Source organism: Zingiber officinale, chromosome 4A (assembly GCF_018446385.1).
Source record: "Zingiber officinale cultivar Zhangliang chromosome 4A, Zo_v1.1, whole genome shotgun sequence".
In the NCBI taxonomy this organism is placed as follows: Eukaryota; Viridiplantae; Streptophyta; class Magnoliopsida; order Zingiberales; family Zingiberaceae; genus Zingiber; species Zingiber officinale.
This window is the reverse complement of record NC_055992.1, coordinates 32,173,029-32,194,146: the sequence shown is the minus strand read 5'-3', so window position 1 is coordinate 32,194,146 and position 21,118 is coordinate 32,173,029. Positions and strand designations below refer to the sequence as shown.

Sequence of the window (21,118 nt, the reverse complement as noted above, 5' to 3'; positions counted from 1 at the left end):
ATTAAAAAGGAAATTAAGTTAAATTTTTTAAACAATAAATTTGGAACATATAATAAAATCAATGATTATACATTACTAATACCAAAAAGACTATCATGTAAATAGGTGCATTAATTCTTGTAGCATCATAACATGATTAACCCAATAATTTTTAAGACACCAAATTAAATAATGCTTATAATATATCTCATTCCGCATGTTTATTAATATATTTTGGCTATTTATTGGGAGTTGAACTTATATTAACACAATTGGATTTAAAAGTCACAAGTATATGATAATGATGCATCTTGGCGCCACCATCTTTGATATCACTCTTTGTTGTAGATGTTTCTCCAAATGATGTTTACCCTTTTCCTTTTACTCTCTTTTTATAGTCGTTCATGTCCTCTTTGTGTTCGCCTAATAAAATTAAAGGATAAGTTACGACCTCTTTCCTTGTCTCTTTCCATGAATTAAAAAAAAAAACTAGATTGCTATAATTTGTAGCTACTGGTCGTCTATGATGGCCTTTAGTCCATTGACATAGTACAATGGATGGGAATAAAGAATGCCAATTAGATTAAATAGAAAGTTCAAAAATGTAATTTTATGCAAGTTTTTAAATATTATATATATATTTAAAATGTGGTTCCATAGCATTAGTTTTCTTTTCATCATCATATAACATTTACACTTGACATCATAAAACAATTAGTATCATCATATGATAATGATTTTAGACACTTCACTTATAATGTTTGGTTGAAACATGTTGTGTGATCATCATTTATTAATGTGGTCAATAGCATGTGGTACTTTATTTTTCTTAAAATTAATAGTTTTTTTCTTCTGTGTGTCAAAGGGGAAAAGGTGGATTTAAATTAGTAAAGTTCATCTCCTAATAAGTAAACTTGTAGCTTAGCGAACTTAGGAGTGTGCAAATTCATATATATCAGTCTTTGGGAGTATACTCGGATCTGAAGTATCCCCTAAAGGCCAATTCTTATACTCCTGATTTGTGTTATACTATTTTACTTATAAAAAAAAGGAAAGATCGTTGATGCAATTATACTACAAAGGATCATGTTCGATCACTATATTTTGATATTTTGGGTAAATAATTTAAGTTAGATTTGACTGTGTTACTAATATATGTGTATCATGGAGAGGATCATTGATATGAACTGGGATGCTAGGGGTGTGATAAGGTGTTCATTTGCAAATACAAATTCTTCAATTATCTTATACTTATGCAAGGCCAAAATACTTGTTAAAATTCATAGTTACTTAAGTTAACATAGTTGTAATAATAATGATAAAATAAGCACACTAAAGAACAATGCTAATAGCAAGATTATGTGGTTTAGGCCCTAGATGCTACTCCATTACCTATTGATCTTTTAGGTGGATCAAACTTGAAATCTCACTAATAAAATGGCTCCTTGATCAGAGGTGGAGAAACCTCATGCAAAGTTATCGTTTTTGCAAAGTATAGAAATGAGAAATGAAAGATGAGATCCTTTTGTCAATATTCTTTGGGGTCCAAAATTTATTGGTCCCAATTGGATTTATTAGATAATTGCTGGAAATGACTTTCCTAAATAACATGCGAGGTCCCTTATATTAATGTATATAATAGTCATAAGAGACCCTATAGTAACATGGTATTTCGATATTCCTTTTAGCATTTTTTTTGTAACCTAAATGATTGATATAATGGCTTAGCCCTTCCTGCTATGCTAAATTAAATTGTGTTATGAACATTCTTAGTTTCCCCTTGATCTGACCTTTTTTCCTTTGATCTTTTCCTTGTGTGCTTAAAGAGGAATTGATTCTAGGTTATCCCTTCTTTTCTTCTTGCATTTGGTCTTTTCTTTCTTTTTTTTTTTTTTGTAAACAGACATTGACTTTTATAATGTTTCTTTTCCATGTATTTATCATATGATCTTTATTTGTAGTCATACCTTGAGATGTTGAGACTGCAAGACTCGAAGTAATGCCAATGGTATTTCCTTGGTCGCTTGGTCTTGATATTGGTTCTTCAACCTCTAAGGTCTTGCATGTAGAGGTGGTAGGTCTTTTTACTTGTTTTGGTGTCAATTGTGTTTCATCCTCGGATTAATCTTTTTGCTTACCTTGAGATTCTTATGCCAATTAGGGGTTTTCATGGAGGTTGATCACCTTATTTCATAACTGTTTTGCATGTTTTGTAGCCGCACACTTCTTTAGGCAAAACAACAATTAATAAATTTGTGACCTTTTTGTTTATCTCGAATCTCAGTATCCATTATTGTGTTCTTTCTTCTTTCTTGGCTATTCTCCCTTTCTTGTCCTTTAGAGGCTCGAATCTGCTTACCATGACTCCAACATTCAAAGTCCATCTAGATGAAGTGCTCCATTCATGACTTTCAATATGTGAAGTTCATCTAGTCAGGTAGTGGTGTGAAAATGCATATCCTAGTTTTGTTACAATCTTCAATAAAAAGATACCCTTCTTGCTTTGATGTAGAAAATGATGGAAGTTTCAAAGCCTTTGACTTTGTCCGTTAGTACTTTTTAGTGATTCTGCTCTGTAGTACTAAAAGTAGTAGTTAAAACGAGGTGAATAGCCTCAAATTTGAAATTGAAAAATCACTCGAGCAAAGCTTGATTAAAGAGTCAGAGTATGTATTAGAATAATGAAAAAGATAAAGTAATGCTAATAAAAGACTTAAAGTGGTTCGTCAGCTCTAAATCCTACTCCACAACGTACTAACTCAAAAATCTTACTAGCTTTTCTCCTTATTAAACGCAAAGAAACCTCGTACAAAAAGTCATCTTTTTATAATAGAAATATAAGTAATACAATTGGTAACCTTAAGCTCTTATATAATGGCTATAAATTATGATAATGAAAAACAAGAGTGGAATAGAGCAATAGAATCATAACTTTTTTGCTTGATTGAAGTTGGATGAGCTCCATTTGCTCCTCTATTTATAACCTCCATGTGAGCTTGGTTAAACTTCAACTAGTTGTTCTCTACCATTTGCTCTGTTAAATTCTAGTTGACTTAGATTCTAGCTAGTTGATTGAAATTTTGATCACAAAAGCCTTATTTGCCAGCAGCTATCTCCAATAGACTTGTCTTGTATAGTTGACTCAACACTAGCAAGTCAAGTCAACTAGATAATAATACACGCTTAACATCTCGCTGATCATGATTTAGTTGACTTAAAACATACAATCAATTCAAATCCAGCCCAATCACCACAAATTCAATTTATTTGACCTAACACCTATCAATCAACTCAAATGGATAATATCCACTTGAACAATTTAATCGAACAATTTAATTTTTTAAAAAATAGTTGATCAGTCGATTGCCCAACGACTTAACTTAAATAAAAAAATGGCTAACTATTTTCATCATTCGACTAGGCTTTATCTTTGGGTCTTCTTTCATCTGCTATGGGTCTTACCTCTAGGGTTTCCTATGCTTGCCAACTGGCCTCACCTTTTGATCTACCCCATCGGCACCTGCCGTGCTTGAACTTTATGCCAACTCCTGTTGATTTCTTCATCCACCAAGAGCTTTTTGGACTTGTTCATCTGCTAATTCCAGTTGGACTTCTCCATTTACCAATTCCTGATGTTGAACTTACTTTTCTACAACACCTATTAGACTTTTCTATATTCCATCTGCTAGAGCCATCTATTGAGTATCGTATGAACCTTGACCTACTTTGACTTTTTCAACCATTGCATCTACAATTACGTGTTAAGTTTGCTGTACTTATATAATTGCAAAGCTTATTAATGAATATAACATTAATCTAACTTAAAGCCTTTGTTAAACAAATCAAACCTATTTGGTCGAACTCGACTACTTTGGGCATGATTTCTTTAATAAGATTGTAATCGTAGTTTATTTTCTAGGTAAGTCTACCTAGAGGTTTATATGACCAAGGAATTGGTGTTTTGGATCGTAGTTTTAATTTGATCTTGTGATTAATCAGGGTCGACTAACTAAAAGCTATTAAATTGCTAGAAATTCGATATTCTTTGTTAGATCGGATGACCTGGTTAAGGGATGAATTGACACATTCTGTAAATAATGCACTAAAAAAGAATGAAGGAGGAAGATTAAAATCTACTTTTTATTTATACATAATTCAGATCTCAATACAAAGTTAAATAGAAGAAAGAGTATAAGGGAATATTCTAAAATAAGGAAATATTTTTAATCCTAATAATTACCAATAATTATCTTCCTAAATTTATTTCAATCAAATAAAATCATAACATATTTAATTTAATAAAATCAGGCCTAATTTATCGACACTCCCCCTCAAGTTTGTGCAAAAATGTTCATCATGCACAACTTGCTAACTTGTGTTTCAAAGAGTTGTCTTGAAAGACCCTTGGTCAACACATCTGCAACTTGTAGCATGGTTGGAACAAATGGAGTACAAATTGTTCTTTCTTCCCTCTTCTCTTTTATAAAGTGGTTATTAATTTCAATGTGTTTTGTTTTACTATGTAGAACTGAATTATGAACAATATTGATTGTGTTGGTCCCTTATGCCCGACAAGAGGGGGTGAATTACCTGAAATTAAAAATGAACCTTTCTCCATTTTTCAAACCAAATTAAGACACACTTGTTTAATAATAAACTAATTAACAAGAAAGAAAGAGGCGAATCTTTTTACTTGGTTTGTAATCAGAGGATTGCTAATCCAAGGCAAATGAAGCTCACTAAAATCTCCTTTGGGCGGAGTAGCCTCTTACAACATTGACAGCTCATAAACAAAGTAGTAGAATAGAAAGAGAATTCGTTTACAAGTGTTATTTTAAATTATTGAGACCAGGGCTGTATTTATAACTCTTCTTTGGGCGCTTGGAAGGTTTCCGGGTGTTTGAGTGTGGATAAAACTTTATCCACGTCGCAACGGATCGTAATAGCTTGATCGGGATAAAACCTCTTTGGTCCGAGCCCTGGAACAACTCCGGGCTCCCGAACCCTTGTGGACTTTTATTCGTAGCGTCGCCGAGTTGAGGCGCCCGGACCAGGTCCGGGCACTCGGAAGCTGACTGGTTCGACTCCTTCGATCGCTTGGGTGATTTCAGCCATCCGGAATTGGGCTCACCCGAGTGTATCTTCCGGTCTTCTCGAGCAATCTTCCGCTCTGCCTTCTTGTCTCTCAGAAACACCGCATACTCCCTTCTTGTCCGCCAGCGTACTCTTTCGCAGCACCTCGTCTCTTAGACGCACCGAGCCCGTCGACTCTCTCCCATGCTGTTCTTCTTGCTAGCTACTTTTTTCGCTCGACTTTCTGTGCTCTTAAGTTCTTGCACACTTAGACACAAGGTATTAAAAGATCTAACTTGACTCGGTTGATCACATCAAAAACTACCACGGGGTACTTACAACTCCGTGATGTGAGCAATCCAAGTTAAGTTAGGGTAAAACAAAAACAAATAACAGTAAGGTAACAAGTATAAATTTTGCAATTAAAAAAATGTGCAAAAATCAAGATGTACCCCCTCTAGACTTAACCTATAGTTCTCTCCCTTTGATCATATTAAAAATCAGGGTATGCTATGAAAATAACTTGAAGTAAATTCTAAATAGAGTCTAAGCGATAAAAATACAGTGACTATTATCCAAAAAAATCATGAACTTTAAATTTCGAAAATCTGGATTTTTACAATTTATAAATCATTTTTAGAAAAAATAATTTTAAAAAATATTTTTAATTGTGGGAAAATTCTGAATTTTTTTATAACATTTAAACAGACATATCCAAAGCAGAGATAAAATTTTCATGAAAAATTGAAATTAATTTAAGTAGTAATAAATTCTTTTCTACATAAAAACATATTTTCTTTAAAAATTGCTTAAAGATAGTTTCTAAGCTCAAAAAATCGTGAAAATTTTTCTGAGAATGTAATAGAGTAAGTATTTTTACAGAAAAAATTAATTTTCAAAAATTCAATCTTCGAGAATTTTTAATATTAAAAATTAGCATTTGGATAAATAATTCATAGAAAATTCAATAACGGTTAAAAAAATTTGAAAATATTTCCTTGGATAGAGAATATGATAAATTTTGACAAAAAAATAAATCTTGCAAAAAATAGCACTGAGAAATATTTTTAAATTGAAGAATATATTTTTTATTAAAAAATTCATAAAAATTAATACAACGATAAAAAAATGTTGAAAATTTTCCTACAGTTAAGAAATAAAATCCTCTTTTTCGAAAAAATTAATATCTAATTAATTTCAAACAGAAATTATACGAAAAAATTTATTTAGATAATTCTAAGCAAATAACAAAAATTAAATCAATTTAACAATACGACATGTATAAAAATTTAATTTAAGACTATTTTGACATCCAATATAATCAAAAACTTTCTAGGAATATATTTTCATGATAATTTTTTAGTTTGGCTCTGATGATATCTAAAATGTCAATTTAGTTCATTATAATTTCTAACTTGCTGGACATGTGAGCATGCAAAATTCTTTAAATTTTTTATTTTTTACTTTCAATTTTTTATTTTCCATTTTTATCATGTCGAAATCTTCTAATCAACAAGATGTTGCTAAGGTTAATTTTAACTCCTCATTTTCTTTTTAAATTTTTCTATTTCTAATTTACAAGTATTTCTAGACAACATTTTTATAAATTTGTATAATTGGTCAAGAGGTAGGGACCGTACCTGACTTACCTTGTCGATTTCATTATTTGATGCTCCCCCTGTTGCTTCATTCTGACGTTGCTCCCCCTTCATCAATGCTCTCGATGCTCATTTCGGATGAACTTGCTTCGTCTTCTTATTTTTGGTGACTTGCCATCAGCGCAAGTCTGGCATGGGCTTCGATTTCCGACTTTGACGATATTTCGTCCCACGTCGCTTTTAGGTTTCTGTGCTTTGTTTGGGTCGACTTCTTGTCCTTCTTCTTGTTCTTTAATTTTGGGCAGTTGTCTTTGACGTGCCCTTCTTCATTACATTGATTGCATTTTACTTTTCTTCTCCTTTTCTTGGCATGCACTTGATTGAAATTATTAGCTTAAATTTTTTTTTTGAACTTACCAGAAACGCCGTTTCGTCATCGTCAAGGGATGTCTCGTAATCTGGTTCGTCTATTTTTGCCTTTAAGGCAATGTAGTGCTTTGACTCTTTTAGATCTATATATCTTGACATGAATTTCAAAAGTAGAGAACAATTCTTCTAAATTGCTTACCTCTAAGTCCCCAGAGATGAAATATGCATCTACTAGGGTTGGCCATTCAGGAGTCTTAGGAAAAGCGTTAAGCGCGTACCTTAGCGAACCTTGGTTGGCTATCTTTTTTCCGAAATTCGTAGTCCGGTGATGGGTTCTTGATTCTCGAGTGGAGGTGTGCAATGGTTTCGCCTTCTTCTAACGGGAGGTTGTTGATCTGATTCTGAAGCAGGTCTCGTCTCGTTGGTTTTGCATGCAGTGTCCCTTTATATAGTTTTAGGAATTTATCCCACAGCTCTTTGGTTGAGCTCGTAGGCTCTGATCCGGTTGACTTCTTGTGGCTGTAAAATGCTCAACAGATGGAATTTTGCCTTGCCGTTTGCCACGAAGTCGGCTTGCTCCTTTTTCGTCCATTGATGTTCTTCTTTGTCGTTCCCTTGCTAATCCTTCGGTGCTACAAAACATACCTCATTATTATTAATAATTCAAAGTCATTTTTGAAGAATACCTCCATCTTCTATTTCCAAATTGCGAACTCCCCCTCGATCTTAGGCGGGTAGATACTTGGTCTTGCTATCGTCTTCTGTGCTTTGGTCGGCGATTAGTCTTTCTGAAGCGGTTGGACTCTTATACCACTTGTTGGTCCCTTGCGGCCGACAAGGTGAATTGCCTGAAATTATAAATAAACCTTTCTCCACTTTTTAAACCAAATTAAGACACTTGTTTAATAATAAACTAATTAACAAGAAAGGAAGAGGTAGATCTTTTTACTTGGTTTGTAATAAGAGGATTGTTAATCCAAGGTAAATGAAGCTTACTAAAATTTTCTTTGGGTGGAGTAGCCTCTTACAACGTTGACAACTCATAAACAAAATAGTAGAACAGAAAGAGAATTAGTTTACAAGTGTTATTTTAAACTATTGAGACCAGGGTTGTATTTATAGCCTTGCTCCGGGCGCCTAGAAGGTTTTCGGGCGCTTGGGTGTGGATAAAACTTTATCCATGTCGCAACGAATTGCAATAGCTCGATCTGGATAAAACCTCTCTGGTCTGGGCGCCTGGAACAACACCGGGCGCTCAGACCCTTGTTGACTTTTATCCGCAGCGTTGTCGAGTCGAGGTGCCCTCGGGCTGCCCTTGGGGACCGGGCGCCCAGATTAGTTAGCTTCATCTGACTGGTTCGGCTCCTTTGATCGTTTGGATGATTTCGGCCATCCGGAATTGGGCTCACTTGAACCCATCTTTCGGCCTTCTCGAGTAATCTTTCGCTCCGGCTTCTCGTCCCTTAGAAACGCTGCGCATTCCCTTCTCGTCTGCTAGCGTATTCTTTTGCAGTACCTCGTCTCTCGGGCGCATCGAACACGTCAACTCTCTCTTGTGCTGTCCTTCTCGTTAGCTGCGTCTTTCGCTTGACTTCCTATGCTCCTAAGTTCCTGCACACTTAGACACAAGGTATCAAAAGACAATAGGATCTAACTTAATTTAGTTGATCACATCAAAAACTACCACGGGGTACTTACAGATTGTTACTTTGTTATCAAGTATAACTTCATAGGAAGGTTTATTGGTCTCTTTAGTTCATCCAAAATTCTCTTTAGCCAAAGAATCTCACATCCTCCTTGAGTCATTCCTCTAAACTCAGCCTTTGCACTGCTTTTGGCTACAACACTTTACTTCTTACTTCTCCAAGTTACCACGTTGCCCTACACAAATGTGCAGTATCCTGAAGTTGACATTCAATCAGTAATAGAGCCTGCCCAGTCTGCGCCTGGATATACTTCAATGTATCTTTTCTGAAGAAAAGTTCCTTTCCAGGTATTTCTTTTAAATACCTTAGGATTTGATACATTGCATCCAAATGTTCTTTGTATGGAAAATACATGAATTGATTGACTATGCTCACTGCGAAAGCAATGTCTGGGCGAGTATGAGACAAGTAAATTAGTCTCCCAACAAGTCTTTGATATCTTACTCTACTGGAGTGTCATTTTTTATATCTCCCAGATTTACGTTCACTTCAATTGGAGTATCTGCTGTCTTGCACCCACTCATCCCAGTTTCCTTTAAGAGATCAAGAATATACTTTCTCTAAGACACCATAATACCTTTCCTTGATTTTGCTATCTCCATTCCAAGAAAGTACCTTAGTTGACTAAGTCTTTAATCTCGAATTCCTTGGCTAGGTTTGATTTCAATCTGCTCATCTCTTCTATATCATCTCCGGTCAAGATTATGTCATAGACATACATGATCAACTCACAGATCTTGTCTTTCTTAGATGTCCTTGTGAATAAAGTATGATAAGATTGACCATGGATGTAGCCTTGACTTTTTACAAACTTTGTGAACCTCTCGAACCATACACTAGGTGATTGCTTCAATCCATAGAGAGATTTTTTCAGCTTACACACTTTTGATCCAAACTGATCAAAAAATCCTGGGAGTGCCTCCATGTAGATCTCATTTTCTAAATCACTATTTAGAAACACATTCTTTACATCTAATTGATTTTGTGTCAATCAAGAACTGATAATAAGATTCGAACAATGTTCAATTTAGCCACAGGAGAGAATGTTTCAGAATAGTCTACTCCGTAAGTTTGTTTCAAGCCTTTAGCAACCAAACGAGCCTTATGTTATTCAAAGGAGCTGTCTGAGTTGTACTTTATGGTGAATACCCACTTACATCCAACAATCGATTTACGGTGAGGTAGATCAATCTTCTCTTAGGTAGAATTCTTTTGTAGATCTCTCATTTCCTCAAAATTTGCTTCTTTCCATTTAGGTATCTTTAGAGCTTCCTGAATATTATTTGGAATATTAACACTGTTGAGTTGTGAAACAAAAGCACAATAGGAAGAAGACAAATATTTATAAGATACAAAATTCGAATGTGACCAAAAAGCAGGGTACAGTTGTTGCCATATGACCAAAAGATCACGGGTTCGAATCCTGGAAATAGCTTCTTGCAAAAAGCAGGGTTAGGCTGCGTACAATGGATTCTTTCACGGGACCTCGCATGGCGGGAGCTTCGTGCACTGGGTTGCCTTTTTTTCTTTTTTTTTAATTTGACAGTGGGTGTTGTATGCATGACCGAACTCCTTTCCTTAGGGCAATAGGAAGATCAACTTGATTTGAGGAATTTAACTCATACATACCTTGAGTTCTATTGTCAGGGATCTTTGAGTAGTCATTGATAGTCTCATGATTTTGCCTATGATAAGATTCATGGCTTTGTAGATGGACAATGTCTTTTTTTCTTTGAGCCCGACCTTCCCTTCTATAAACAAGACCTTTGAATCAATTATTACTCTTTTCTGTGATGTCATTATTTTGAAATGACACATATTTAGGTTCTTCCTCAAAATAACATGTAACGACCCGGCCCCTCGGCCCCTTGGGCAGCCCAACTGGCGGCCCAAACTAGCGACCCTTATGTCGTCAACCGACGACCCTCGGCCGTGCCGTTACTCACTAGGTCTTCCCACCCCTGACCAGTGGATTTTTTCCTTCCCTAGGATTTGAACTCTAGACCTCCAGGCTAAGTACTAGAGTTTATGAATTCTGGTAGCCAAGTGGACCTAGTGAGTAACGGCACGGCCGAGGGTCGTCGGTCGACGACATAAGGGTCGCCAGTTTGGGCCGCTAGTTGGGCCGCCCAAGGGGCCGAGGGGTCGGGTCGTTACATAACAGGTTAAGTCCGAATCATTTAAACATTCATCTTCCCTATCATGCTTCCCTAAAGATGAGAATCGTAGTAAGATTGTCCCTAAAAAAATGTCGCAGCCATGGATACTAAATTTTTTTTTTGAAATTGGATCAAAATATTGGTATCCTCTTTGATTTGTAGGGTACCCAACAAAGATGCATTTATAAGATTTTGGATCAAGTTTAGAATGTCTTGGGTCATTATTGTGAACAAAAACAATGCTACAAAATTTTTTTAGGGAAATATCTGTGAAGAGTCGAGAGTTAGGGAAATAATTTTGAAAGATTTTTATCGGAGTTCGAAAATTCAGTATCCTTGTTGGCAATTTATTTATTAAATAAGTAGCTGTTAGAATCGCATCACTCCAAAGATACTTTGGAACTTTAGCATGAAAACTTAGAGCCCTTGTAACTTCGAGGAGATGTTTATTTTTTTTCTTTCAGTCACTCCATTTTGTTGAGTGTGAATACAAGAACTTTAATGAACAATTCCCTTCTCAGCAAAAAAAATTCCTAGTAATTGATTGAAATATTTTTTCACATTATCACTACCAAAAATTTTAATTTGTGTTTGAACCATATTATAAAAATTTATGAACACATTTCCAACATCAGATTTATTTTTCAAAAGAAATACCCAAGTCATTCTAGTATGATCATTTATAAATGTGATAAACCACCATTTTTTCAAACAATATTACTATCCTAGAGGGACCACAAACATCATTATGTATCAAAGTAAATAGTGTTAATTTTTTAAATTGTTGTAATGGAAACATTGAACGATGATGTTTGGCTAATTCACAAGATTCATATCTAAACGATGAAGGACTTTTATTTAAAGATAACTTAGGTAACATTTGTCTTAAATATTGAAAGTTTGAATGTCCTAAACGATAATGTCATAACATAATCTCACTGTCATGAGAAGCAGAAATCGAGTTAAAATAGGTCTTGAGATCTTGTTTGACGAAGGTTGATCCAACATTGAAGATGTAGAGGCCATTGTCCTGCCTAGCATTGTCAATCATCTTCTCCGAGGCTAAATCCTGAAATTCAAAATGAGAGGGCAAAAAAAAAGTACGACAGTTAAGATCGAAGGTAAATTTGTTGACGGTTGACGGATAACATATTATATGATAAGTGAGGCACATGAAAAGCATTTCTAAGGACAAGGAAAGGAGAAACAACAACAGTTCCTTTCCTTGCGATAGTAGCAAAGGATCCATTAGCAATTTTAACCTTTTTATTCCCTACGCATGGTGTATATGAAGAGAAAAATTGTGATATGCGTGTCATATGGTCGGTGACATCTGAATCTAATATCCAGGAACCAATTTTGTGTCGGAAATAGAAGCTATAGGGAACATTCCTGTATGAGCTAGAGAGCAAGAAGAGTTAGAATTTCCAATAGTGTGAGATTGAAGCATTTTATGCGGGTGCTCTATTTGATCCTTTGTGAAAGGAAGAGATTCCGAGGTTGATGATTGTTGTCTAGAATCAATACCACTTGTTTGAAGGGCCCGAACGCCACTATTAGTAGCTTTAAAGTTGACTTTCTTTTATAATTTGCTGGTTTGTCATGGATTTTCCAGCATGTCTTCACAGTGTGCCATGGCTTGTGGCACCTTTCACACTAGAGTTTTGGCCTATCGCCTTCAAAACTGGTCCCTTTGGTGACAAGAGTGGATCCCTCACTCTCCACATCTTTAGTTCTTCAATTCCTTTTAGCATCACTTGGAGTTTGAGCCTCTTCTCAATGGATCTATGAGAAAACTTCTCTAATGGAAGGCAGGGGTTTTATCCCAAGTATCCGTCCCTAAACTTCATCAAGCTCCTTATTTAAACCCGCCAAAAACACAAACACCCTTTATACCGAATACTATCATTGGTGTTTTCCCATTCTTCTTCTTCAAATAAATCTAGTTCTTGCCATACAATCAGCATTTCATCGTAATAGGTAGTAACATCTCGGTTTCCTTGCTGCATTCTCCACATTTGAATATTTAATTCAAACAGTTGAGAATGATTCTCCATATCAGAGTAGGTTTCACATATCGCTTCCCATACATCATCGGTTGTTGGTAAGAATATGAAAGGCGCGCCAATGATCAGATCCATCGAGTTAATAAGCCAGACATTTACCAAAGAATTTTCTGAGCGCCATTGTTTGTATCTCGAATCATTCAAAGTTGGTGGCTTTATTTCTTCATTCAAATGTCCGAGATTCCCTTTACTATCAATCACCAAGTGTACGGATTGAGCCCATTCTAGTAATTTTTTTTCCATTGAATCTATGTATAGTGATCTGGAGGGAATCAGACAAGGGGATATTTTAATTTGGTTGGTTTCCTCCTTCCTAGAATAGTGTGCTGTCGCCGGTGGTTGATCCAGACGATTTTGAGTTTGCGCCGACCATAGCGGCTTTGAAATTCATGACCAAGAACTAGGCTCTAATACCATATAAATGATGCACCAAAAAAGAATGAAGCGGGAAGATTAAAATCTACTTTTTATTCATTTATAATTCAGATCTCAATACATAGTTAAATAGAAGAAAGAGTACAATGTAATATTCTAAAATAAGGAAATAGAATAAGGAAATATTCTAATCGTAATAATTACCAATAATTACCTTCCTAAATTTATTTCAATCAAATGAAATTATGACATATTTAATCTAATCAAATCAAGCCTAATTTATCAACACATTCACTTTTTCGGTGTTCCTTGTATAGTGCTTATTTACAAGATGTTAGTGTGCAATGAAAAATAAATTACAAACACAAATATAAAAGTATCAACACGAGACAATGGTTTTTATATGGTTTAGAACCTCAATTCCTATTCTCTGACCTATATTATCCATCAATGGATCAATCTATGAACTATTGCTATACTTTTTCCTCTTTGGATGTCTGAGGTTGAGAAACCTCTTGTATATTCGATTCTTACAACAACACAGCAAATACATCAATACGAGCAATATCAATAATAAATGAAATTACAGGAATGAACTTTGCTTGCTTGCTTTGGCTTGCTCTTTGAAAGTTCTGCAATGCAGCAACACTCACCCAAGAACCCTCATGAACATATTTAACAAATCTTCCGTGAAACCCTCTTATAAGGTTTCTGTATGTGAAGGTTATTGTTCATCACTTGAATTTGCCAATTAGTCAAATGCTCCATGACCTCTAGTTGACTGCTCTACTATAGATACTCGACTCTGACCATTGTTGACCGCTGCAAAATCTTTTGTTCATTTATAGCTCATTCTCCCATTGTGCTGAAAATATCATTCTTAGTTGATTGTTACCTATTCCCGGTCGATTGATACTGTTTAGTGGGCAGTCGGTCTGAGTTGATAGAATCTATACTTTTTCCCAGCCTGAGTTCAGTTTTAAGTTAATTCCCTAGTTGATTGCAGCCTCCAGTCGATTGTCGACCGATACTTTTATAACCCCTCTAAGATTGAAATTTCCTCGTGCTAAGAAACTCCATGTCTTCGGGGCATCCTTGTATGCCCAATACAAGTCGACCTCAACTTATCATGTCTTTATCCTGCCTAAAAACCTACTATCCAAGACTTTCCTTACCTAGAGACTCCTTATCTTGAGGCTTCATTCATTCCCCGTATCCGACCAACCTTGATTTATTAGGACTTTTACTTGCCCAACCTCAGATTAACTATACCTGCTAGGATTTGCACTACTCACCTATTGCTTTATATTCAACCAACCTCAGCTTACCAAGACTTCCACTTATCTAACTTTAGGTCAACCTTGATCTGTTAGAACTTTCATTGCCTCCGAATAACCTTGACCAAATTGGACCTTTCCACTATGAAGTATCCTGTCAACCTACTTGATTCATTGCTCAACCCTTAAACATATTGATTAAATATCGAAATCCAATCCATACTATGGTTAACCTTGACTAGGAGTCGATTACACCAACACGTCACTATTGGACTCGAGCCAATTGAAGAGGTTTTGAGTCGATTGAAAACATATTTGTTGAGTAGATAAGCTTGCATTCTTAGCCACTTCAATTAAAACTACGTATGAGTTGACTGAACCATGTGTGATTCGATTGAAAAAACTATTCATTGCAGGTAAACTTGCACTTTTATCTAATTGAGTTGACTAAATAAAGTTGACTAGATTCGATTTGAGTTGACCAAAAAGGTCTTCAGTTAGCTAGCAACTCACCTTTCCAAATAAGGTTTCCTTATGTCTGTTTTAGTCGACTAAATATGACTAATTGAAATCAAATAGATATATATACGGGTGTAAAGGGACGTCAAAATATAACACATCGGTACTCAATTTTTCTCATTCTTGTAGTCCCTAAGTGCTCTCAACAAACCCTAGAGCTTAAGTTAATATATATTTTTGCTTTTGTACGTTTTCTCTTTCTTTGTATTGTCTTTGTCTCATGCTTATTTTGTTTTCCTAGTTGTTAGAGAGCAACTTCTGTATGAGGTTTCTCTACTCTTAAAGGAGATTTTATAGTGGGATTTTTGAAGAGTGACTTAATTAACGAGTTAGTAGTTCATAAGGTAAACTAGGTTGTCCGAACCACATTTAAACTTTTGGCTAGCATTAATATTTGTTTTTTATTTTCGTTGCATTAATTTTTATGTTAGCCTTGATTTTTAACAGGAGTCAAAATTATTTATTTGGAACATTATGGCTATCCACCTCCCCAACTGTGCAATCTTACACTTTCTTCAAAGGTGACACTTGGGTGGCCAATCTCCTACTCTACGCCTAAGCATTTTTTAAGTTGGAACTTCTAGACTAGGCCAATTTGATATGGTCAAATAACAATTAACTAGTGATGATGGTTGGACCCATTTACAAGCCTAGATGTAAATTTTTCACTGAAAGAGGTAAACAATAGGACACCTTCCACCCTAGCATAGACAAAGTAGGACCAATTCAACTATGGCGGGGTAGTTTGGCCCACGTGTGGGTAGGTCAGCTGAAATATGCAATTTTGATGCATTATATTGTTCAATCAAACCGGTTCTTAGACTAAAATTGATCCTATGCTAGTAAGGCGTAGATTAATCAGAGTCAAAACTTCATGTCTTAGATTTCTCCCTCGTGTATTGTAGCACCTGGTCCACTTTTCTATCCCTCATGATCTCCTACAAACCATTCGTGGTGGGCCATATGCCTTTTTCTGGTGGTTTAGCTATAACTATCAAACTGCTTATTCTAAATAATGACATCTAATCACCACATTGATGAGTTTTAATTGTAGACAACTATATCCACATCAGTTACAATTGCCCTCCATTTATAGTTTCCGAAAATACCGTTGAGGTAGTTTAAAGTTGTAAGGGTTATACAAGCTGTTCTCCTAATATTGCTGAGGTAGCAAAAAGCTGGATCTGAGAGTTGACCAGCAAATTTATGTACAGGGAATGGTTAACTTGATCCATCATGGCATATTCCAGGTCCCTTCTGAAGTGCATCCCTATTCTCCTCTTTTGTAGGAGGCGGAGAGAGATGGGCAGGCAAGGTGAGAAATTTCTAGAAGCTTCTTCATGTATATATTTAAAATAATTACGTATCTACAAATTGTGAATCTTATCATACCTAGCACTAGTGGGGCAGAACAATCCCAGGATATTAGTGTTTCCTCAAGTTTGTGTATTAGCGATATAAGATTTTGCTATAACTGAATCCATTCAATGTCTGATGGTTAAATTTGTGTTGACTAATCAAAGCACTCTTTCTTATTCCTGATAAAATTTAATGATGTATTTGGAGAACTATTGATCTACTTTCTATCATTTTTTTTTTCTCGTTTCCTTTCGCAAGGTGTAAATATGATCCTTGGTGTAATTCTCATTACCCAGTTGTTTTTCCAGGAAGAAATTGAAATCGAAGCGAAAGTGTTGCATGTTCGGGAGCCAATCACGGTTATTTCAGTGAAACTGAGGAAAAAGGCCACTGGAAAGTTAATAGCTGAGGGACGCCATACCAAGTATCTTCCTGCATCTAGCAAACTGTGACTTGTAAAGGAACTCTTTAACTCAGCTATATATCAAATATATTATGTATGCATTTTTTTTTTAGTTAGCAGCAGGTATCCAACCTACACTATGCATTGCTTCATAGAGTTGTTGAGAAATGATTAATCTCAGTCATTCATTACCTAGCTTCACTGCAGGATCATGTTCACTTCCCCTTATGCTAGATTCTTTAAAATGTCATCTGGGAACCATCCACGTCAATCTATTTGTTAGATATTGAGTTTTATTGTATTTAAAGGTTTCCATCTTAAATCACTATTGTTATTGTTGTTAAAATTTTTGGACATGGAATTAGCTTGAACTGAGCTAACAAATTAGGTCTTGAGAATTGAGTTGAAGTTAGACTGAGTTTGAGGTAGAATTGAATTTGTTTTCACGAATTTATGATTGAATTAAATTGCAGCGTGGAATAATTCGGTTTAGTCGCATTGGATTGGGTTAGTGGAACTTTTTAGGAGTTAGGGTTGTATAGATTCCTCGCTATTTCTCTTTACACTCTTTCCTCACTGGATCACTTCTTTCCGTCTGTATTATCATGTCTCCCTCTAACAACTCCCTAGGACGGGTCTTTCGAGACGGTCTAGTGGTTAATACATAAGGTGCTATCAACTTACAGTATGAGGTTTGAATTTTAGTTATGTCGAGGTAAATGTTTTCTTTATGCATCAATCACTATTCCAAGAGTTAGTAGTCATTTGTAATTCATCTTCTCCGTATTAATCTTGGGACGCTTTGGCAGAGGCGTTGGGACAAGTGCAATCATCTTTTTATCAACTTGTCCTCATGAGACAGTTTAGTGGCTAGTGCATGAGGTGCTGTCAATTTAAGATTTGTCGAAGTAAATATCTTTTTCATGCGTTAGTCAATATTCCAAGGGTTAATAGTCATCTGTGATTTATCTCCTCCGTGTTAGTCTTGAGACGGATTGACGAGGATGCTGGGGTGAACGCAGTTATCTTTTGCCAACTTGTGTGAGTACTAGTGTCGTCCTCTCGGAACGGACAGTTGGTTAGCGCATGATGGAGTTGGCACCATTAGATCTAGGGATTAAATCCTATCTAGTAGTTGAATGTCTGTCCTTCCCCATGTGCTATTCAACTGTCTAAGGTTAGTAGTCATTCATGATTTAGGAGGTGTTTGGTTGATGGGTTTGGGAATGAGAGAATGGAATGATAGTAAACGATAGTGTTTGGATTGTGGGTTTGAGAATGACATTTTGGGAATGATTACTAGATTTATGAGAATCAACCAAACCCATATAACTTGATGGGTTTCATTTCCATTCCTATTCCCATTTCACCCTACTATCAAACTCATACCCATAGTCATTTTCATCATTTAACCAAACACTCTTTTATTTCTTTTGTATTAGGTTAGGGATGGATTGACGGAGATGTTGATGACAAACGAATTATTTTTTACCACCTTATGTGAGCATTGATGTCATTACTTAAGGCCAAAAGCATCCGATACCATTGTTAACCCTCTCTCTCTTCCTCTCTTTACATTTCTCGTGCGAACATGGCATTGGTGTCATTCACTTCTTTCTCATTTCTTGTGCTCGACTTCCTCATAGTACTCTAGTGTCACTATCATTGTTCCGAACTAGCGCAAGAGCTATCCCTTTCCTCCTTGTTCTCTCTCCCTTTACTATTCCATGTGGATATTAGTTGGCTCTCGTCCACACTAGAGTAGGTTTCTTGATCCTTACGATCTTGAAATTATCATTGCTCCTTGCCCCTTGGGCAAAGCCACAGTTGTCGCTTGTTGGCTTTGATCTAAGGAATCATGCTCGTACCTCATCTAATAAATCTTATCCTTACTAAATCTTATCCTACCTCATCTAATAAATCTTATCCTTACTAAATCTTATCCTTACTAGGTGAAGTCGATTATATATTAATTTTAATTATTTTTTTTTTAAAAGTTGGCTAATAATTTCCTTATTGATATTGCGAAGTGGTTATCAATTTTAGGCAAATAATGACTTGTTATTTGAGTTAAATTGACTCATGTGTTCCTATTTATATTGGCGTATTTGGTTTAGGATAATAAATTAATGGTTGTTGTTAATATGTACGAAGAGTTGGATTCTTTAATTTGGGTTGTATAATTATGGTAATTGGATCAGAATCGAACCATCAACCTTTACTTCCAATTAATTTTAGATTTTGTGTTATTATCATATTTAGTTTATCTAAAATTTTTATTATCATATTTAATTTGGGTTGTGTGTCTGTGTGGATTGACTTGTGAAGTTTTGGATCACTACTTATATATAGTATTTGAGGTGAGAAAATTCATTTATTTTTCTCATTTTATATATTACTTGTTGATTTTTAGGATTTTGGAATCAAAGCATAGGTGTTATAATTGTATGACATCTCAGTTATAATAGTTATAAAATTATAATTATTATAAATCTTAAATTTTAAGAGACCATAACTTTTAACTCAAATTGAATTACGAGACATATAATATATTAAATCAAAACTCATTTAGATATTTACAATTTGTTATGGGATGGAACCCATAACGAATAGGTTTAAAACTAAAAATATTATTCAAATCCTTTTTAGAATCTCTGAATAAATTTAGTCTTAATTTTTATCTTGTAGCTGTTATAAGTGTGTAACAACTACTAGTTCTTAGTTGTTACAACTTGTCAATTTAAACGAGATAATAATGAGAATAAATTACTATTTTATAGTAAACTTTTTAATAATAAATCAACATAGAACCTCCTTTGAAATTTAGGATTTAAGATATATGATTCAAAAGTTTAGGATTTAGGATGCCCTTTTATTTTTACCTATGAATAAAAGGATCTCTTTGAATTTTAGTGGGAATGATATTTGTCGGTCATCTTCGAATCAATTGAATCATGCTATCAGATAGTCGACACCTGAATAATAATAATAATAATAATAATAATAATAATAATAATAATAATAATAATAATAATAATAATAATGGAGTAGTTGGCTGGAGATTAATTATCTCAATTAATTGCTCCATCAGTGGCAGTGGCGGTGCCGCATCACTTCAAGCCCTGCGATGTACCATAAATGATGATCCCAACTTCTCCACTCATCCCCCTAAGACGGCGCTAGGTGTGGTTGCAGCTCTAATGGCGGTTCAGGGAAGGGGCAGTGCAGCTGCAGCAGTCGCTCAGGGGCTGGCCCTGCTTTGCCTCCTGCTCCATAGCGATTTCGCCGGCGCAGCCACCTACACCGTCGGCGACAGCCGCGGCTGGACCTTTAACACCGCCAGCTGGCCCAACGGCAAGCGCTTCAGGGCGGGAGACGTGCTCGGTGAGTGATGATGATTATATTTATCCTACGCGTTTTCATTGATTGGACGTTTAATTTGACGGTTGCCGAGTGGCGTCCGGCCGGTTCGGGCAGTGTTCAGGTACAGTCCGTCGGTGCACAACGTGGTGACGGTGAGCGCGTCGGGGTACAACAGCTGCTCAGTTCCGATCGGGGCGAGGACGTTAAGATCCGGCAACGACCGCATCACGCTGGGCCGCGGCACCAGCTACTTCATCTGCGGTGTCTCCGGCCACTGCCAGTCCGGAATGAAGATCGCCGTCACGGCCGCGTAGCCAGCAGTCCAGCTTGCTAGATCCGTACACCTTCTACTACGGATGTTAAATAAAGTTGTCGGTGGTGCTTAGCTGCTATGTACGGGCAGTCGCAACTGCCTTGATCTGTATAATGTTAATATGGTTAATGGTGTGATAACTGTCCTCAAAATCTACTTTTATATATATCTAAAGAGTTTAAAGTTATAAGTGTTTATATCAAATTAGTGGCGTGCAATCGATTTAAAACTGAACGAATGAATTAAATCAAAATTGAATAAATTAAAATATTTTTTAACTAACCGGATAAATTGATCATTTCCAACAAAAATTGAATAAATTAAATCGATAAAATATCAATTATTTCGATAAAAATTGAATTAATCGAATCACATTGATTTTAAGATTTAGGTTGAAATCGAACTGAATTATATACTTATCTTTTAAAAATTAAATTTGATCGATTCGATTAATTCGGTTTAATTAAATTTTTATTCACTCCTATATCAAATTTCTATTTTATTTTTATTTTTAAATTATTAGCTTTTGATGATGAATTTGAGGTCTAATTTGGATATG

General features: G+C 35.5%; 1 protein-coding gene across 2 annotated transcripts in view; it reads left to right on the top strand.

Annotated features, from left to right (window-relative positions):
- The window catches only part of LOC121969784, a 28,533-nt gene extending 7,787 nt beyond the window's left edge, over positions 1 to 20,746 (top strand). For both annotated transcript variants that reach the window (XM_042520030.1, XM_042520029.1), the window contains exons 3-5: positions 16,789 to 16,904; positions 19,975 to 20,267; positions 20,361 to 20,746. In XM_042520030.1, the coding sequence (XP_042375964.1) occupies positions 16,789 to 16,904; positions 19,975 to 20,267; positions 20,361 to 20,560 (609 nt within the window). In that variant the 3' untranslated portion in view covers positions 20,561 to 20,746. The remainder of the gene's footprint in view (positions 1 to 16,788; positions 16,905 to 19,974; positions 20,268 to 20,360) is intronic.
- The last annotated feature ends 372 nt before the right edge of the window (positions 20,747 to 21,118 follow it).